Source organism: Porites lutea, chromosome 14 (assembly GCF_958299795.1).
Source record: "Porites lutea chromosome 14, jaPorLute2.1, whole genome shotgun sequence".
Taxonomy (NCBI): domain Eukaryota; kingdom Metazoa; phylum Cnidaria; class Anthozoa; order Scleractinia; family Poritidae; genus Porites; species Porites lutea.
In genome coordinates this window covers 19,812,934-19,818,077 of record NC_133214.1, presented here as the reverse complement: position 1 = coordinate 19,818,077, position 5,144 = coordinate 19,812,934, and the positions used below count along the sequence as shown (strand labels likewise).

Genomic DNA, 5,144 nt, shown 5'->3' with positions numbered 1-5,144 from the left:
TTCGATTAGCCGCTCGTAGTTAAGTCTGAACCAGTGTACTCTTTATCATTAGAAAATTTGGAGTCATGCTGTTTTGTCAAGTTGTACCACGTGACCAACGGTTTTCTTTTACGTGCCGTTTACTATTCATTATTTCCACACAAAAATAAGTTGTTTTTCAAATCAATTTAGTCCATTACATTATTTTGGACAGTTTATCTTCTCATTCCTTATTTAACAATTTTCCAACCTGCATCTCTTGTCTCTTGCATTTGGTCATGATCTAAGAACAAGAAAACACGAATTAAGTAATTTCAGAAGTGCAAATCTTTGTGAGGGTCAAGTGGAAAAAAATTGCAAATCTGCAAAGAGGCCAGCCTGGTGATTTTAGACCGTGGTTGTTGAGCACAATCAACAGCGATTTTAAAGTGTTTTGAAAGTGAGGGCACCAAATATATACATTTTTTTCGTGGGGGAGGGGGGGATTGGGATTTATGGATGATGTTTTTGTTACCAAACAAATTAAGACATCATAAAACGTTTTTGAGAGAATTCATTCCAATATTTTCTCCAAACAACTTGACGACAAAAGTTTTTGTTATTGCCAGTAATTTACTCATGAACTATGACCTCAGGCACATATTTCTGTATATTACTACTTCAAATAGGTATTCAGTTTTCTAATCAAAGGATATTTATATGCTACTTCTTTCGTTTGAACGCACCAAGTATAACATACACGGTTAATGTACTCCACGGTACTTTGCACAAACACAGTAACGCGGTCAAGTTTCCTAAAAGCGAAAAAGACAGGTATTTTGTAACCGCATACTTTACCTCCCTCTCCAAAGGATGTTGTTGTTGTTTCCGCTGCTACTAGAATTACTGTCACTTCAATTTGCGCTGTTGCCGTTGCGGCCCCGGCCGTGTCTTCTAGTGTTGTGATTGCTTTTCGTTCTGAAAATTGTCAAAGAGGTATGCTGCAAATTAAAATGTCGCATTATTACCGTTTCACAAGTCTTTTTAGGAAGAAGGATGAACTGATTGTCCCCAAATCTGACAAATCTTACTGACTTTGGTGGTAGTTTAGTTAAGCGGAATAGGGCACTCATTAGAGAGGAAAAGAGAGATCTTATGAGACGATACCGAGTGTTTTTGACGTTCATTTCATAACGTGAGCACTAAACTTACTCATTCTTGCCAGTAATTTGCCTGAATCTCTCGTTTGCACAAACGTTGTCTTTTTGATCGTTCAAGATTGACTTTAAATTTCGCGCCTTTTATGTAGAATACCTATAGCCCGAAATTTACATGTCAACGACTATTAAATAATTAAAAGCCAACAACGTTGTTTATTGTTTCAGTTAACCTCGTTTGTTTCATTTTCTCTTGCGTTATGAACTGTATGCATTAAAATATTCAGCTCCCTTAGAAATGTACTTGACACCGGCAGCAGAAGAATCCGCTAAGTCGTTAAAAAATGTACACGCGCGTGTTCACGCATGCCGTGGGCTCAGTAAGTTGCCTGATGGGATGATGGGATTTGTTGTCATAGTTACAAGAGCCAGAAAATGGCGAAGTCGTTCGCTTGACTTTTGTGCTTTTCTTTCACGGGATTAGCCGATAAAGAGTTAATTTTGTCGCTGAAGAGAGATCAGTATTTATTCTAAATGTAGAACTATAGATCTTTGGTCGTTTTTAAAGGAAAATTTTTTGCGATGGACAAGTTCTGATCGAAATTTTGATCATGGATGTTCAACCTCAGGTATGTAAGCTTGAATTTAGACTGTCGTACATATAGTATTCTGTTTATGTGTACGACAAGTTGTGGAGTATTTTTCCCGAAAAATGTAAGATTTTTGATTTGTTTGAAGAATAATGCTTACGTTTGTTTAAGGCGATATACGTTTAAAACTAAAATTCGAGGGTATTAGAAATTTCCCGCTTTCTGCAGTAATACTGTTCTTGCACCACGGAGAATGTCTATTCAAATTTGTGCAGATTAGAAGCTACCTCGAAATCATAAAAAGCTCCAGAAATAGGAAACTTGAGGAAAACTATCTTGCAACTTGTTTATTAAAGAAGAGTGTGTAAGCTGAAGTGTCTTTAAGTTATAAACTTGAATTTAGCTTTTCTACGTTTTACTTTGACTCCAGATTTCATCAAGGCAAAATAAAGGAAGGAATCCACATTCCCCAGTGAGATTTCTTCCACAACTTCCAGAGGTGAGTCTTGTTTAAAATTAATTTACGTTAAGGAAATGGCAATTTGCAATAACAGCGTGCGCTTTTCTTCCATCAGATCAGAAATAAAATGTAATCTTCAATCTACAGGTCCTATCTCTTTAAATAGTATGGTAATAGGACCAAATGGAGTCCAATTTAGTCTCTAATCATACAAGTGATAAGCAAAAACAACAGGACGACTGCATAGTAGGAGTCCTATTTGTTTAATCATGAGTATGATTACAGTCCAAATTGGACGACACAAAGTTCTGTAACCAATTAATCATAACAAACACAAGAAATTCCGAGGTAATTTTTGTTACCTAATTGGCCAATTACTTAGGCATGAAGCGTACTGTCTTACTACACTGTCCTGTTAAGGCTGAAATCATGACAGTTGATAGCCAATCAGATTTGTGAATTTAATGTAACAGTTATGATAGGTGTACAGATGTATCTCAGAACCATGCAAAGTTTGGGGGAGGAGGTCTGAAAAAAATTTAATGTAAGGGATGGGAGGGTAGGAGAGAAACAGAGTGAGAGGGCAGGTTTCAAAAGTTAAGGTACTGCATGTACTATATATATTCAGAATAGAAGTACTGTGCATTAGTACAATGATTTTTTTGTCCCTGTCATTAACGTAACCTTTTTTGAAAGTGTAATTAATCAAAATATTACTTTGTGAGGAGCAGGTGATTTCTTTGCTTTTGGCAAAGACATGTTTTTTATTTCATTTTGAGTCATTGTTTGTATTAAAAAATCATCATTATATTGCTCTTTTAGGCTCGCAGTAAACCTGCCTGGCAACAGACTGCTCCTTCGTTCCAGCTCAGTCCAAACAAAAGAATTTCAGTGGATGCAGATGATGAAGGCTATTCTGCATTGGGTCAGTTTAGAGTATATATAAAGCAGTCAAAGACCTCTTACATGGCACCTTCTAAAAGTAGTAAGGGTGAAGCTACCACTAAGTAGGAAAGTGGAGAGTTTAAACAGCATTTAGGTGGCAGTAACAAGACCTGTCTGCTTACAAGAGTACTAGTTAAGATGGCTTTGACTGTACATAGTATATAAAGATTGAGTAGCCAAGTGGATATTTGCTGCAACTTTTAGTGCGTAGTCTCCTTGATGTTTTTTTGACAAGTAAAAAATAATGTTTGCATTTTCATCAAAGGGGAGCTGTCTAATATAAGTTCTGAATTGAATATATAATGATGATAAGAATTTGTCGATGTGAGGATACAATTTAAGAAGTATTAGGAAAAGTCTATACAGACTAATAATATTGTTGTAGCTAGGATCATTAAATTATACATTTTTTCCAGTTTAGTAAGAAATGAAAGTTGTAGAACCACCATGTACAGTGTAGTCTGTTACAAAATTGTATGAAAATTTTGTGTTCATTGCCAATAAATTAATTGTCTAATTCATTGTTATTTTTGATACTGTTAGGTTATGGTAAAAAAGCCAAACATATGCGAAGTAAAACATGGGATGTTGGAAATGGTAGAGTTTCACCACCAAGTCCCCCTGCAACAAATGGCAAAAAGATAGCATCATACGCACCTAAGAAAGACAGAGAGTCATTCCGTAGGGCTCTTGTTAGCATTATCAGGTAATTTTTCTAGGCATACAATTTGATTTCCAAGGACTGTCAAGAACAGTAGAAATGTAAATTGTTGTGTGATTTCCAGTTTTAAATAATTATTTAGATCTGTACTGTGCCATTGCTGTCTTGTTCATTTTGTTAATTAGTGTCAACTGTGCATCCTTGTTTCCCATGAAACATAAGAAATTGCTTTTAAATAGCAAAATCGGGACTTTGACTCAAAAAAATATGCCTCCATACATATCAAGTGTAATTACAATAGTGTTAATAAAAATTATGTCAACTTTGAAAAACTATGGGCTAACAAGTTTTCAAAAACCATGATTGTGATGCATTTCGTTCTTCTTCAAAGTTTGTCCGTGGATTCAACTGCCTTTTGTTGTGCTCAGTCTTTTTTAATACCTTTTAAAGTTTCTAGAGGTTAAAAAAATTTTTCCACTAAATTTGGTTGCAGGTCCCTGTCAGCATACACATATATTTTATACTCTTCTTCTCTGTATTTTTCTTATAGGCAAAACGAGGGAACTCCTCCAGTGCGTCCATCATCAGCAGGAGAACTGCCTCCACTGGAGAGAGCTGGTTCCCCTACCAGCGCTGAAAAGGATATCTTGGTATGTTACGTATTCCATGAAGGTCATTTAGAGAGATTTTGCTTCCGATGTTTTATATGAAAACTAAAAGTTGAATGCTGTACTTCTCTAGGAGCAGTATATATGTAACAGGTCAAATTTGATTTCAGGTTAAATGTTTTTAACATTACATAGGTTGATTCTCAATTTTTTTTGTCTCCTAGCCCTGATTATGCATGAATTAGGGTTGGAAACAAACGAAAATTGAGAATCAACCTAGGTTAAATTAAAATTAACCTAACATCAAATTTGACCTGTAACATAAATGCAATAATAATTCCTTACAATATCAATAGTACATGTATATCAATAGTACATGTAATAGTACATGTATATTGACCTAATTTACATTAGTACATTTTTAATGTTTTTTTTTTCCTGTATTTGTTGAAATCTTGCAAGGGGAAAATTTGTCTACTAACATGTACAGCTGTACAACTGTACATGTATATTCTGCAGAAAGATAGTTACTGCTTTTTAAATAAGGGAGAGAAAAAATATGATTGGTTACCATTCTTTAACAGAAAACAAAGACCTCTCTGGGGAGTTCTGGCCTTTAGGCAAAAGCTGCCATCTTATTAATCTTATATTGGCCTCAGCCAATCAACCATGAAATTATGTGGGGTAATGAACACTTACAGTTTTGATATGCATTTAAATAGATCCTCATAGGAATCTTTCTTGTTTGTTTTACCAGCGTTATAA

At 35.1% G+C, this 5,144-nt stretch overlaps 1 protein-coding gene across 1 annotated transcript in view; it reads left to right on the top strand.

Moving 5' to 3' along the window:
• The first annotated feature begins 1,550 nt into the window (after window positions 1-1,550).
• LOC140924771 (dynein axonemal heavy chain 7-like) overlaps window positions 1,551-5,144 on the top strand; it is a 52,719-nt gene continuing 49,125 nt past the window's right edge. Inside the window, exons 1-6 of the mRNA XM_073374771.1 lie at window positions 1,551-1,744; window positions 2,136-2,204; window positions 2,988-3,090; window positions 3,654-3,816; window positions 4,322-4,421; window positions 5,137-5,144. The exon at window positions 5,137-5,144 is cut by the window's right edge and continues 97 nt beyond it. Coding sequence (XP_073230872.1) covers window positions 1,727-1,744; window positions 2,136-2,204; window positions 2,988-3,090; window positions 3,654-3,816; window positions 4,322-4,421; window positions 5,137-5,144 — 461 coding nt within the window. The 5' untranslated portion in view covers window positions 1,551-1,726. The remainder of the gene's footprint in view (window positions 1,745-2,135; window positions 2,205-2,987; window positions 3,091-3,653; window positions 3,817-4,321; window positions 4,422-5,136) is intronic.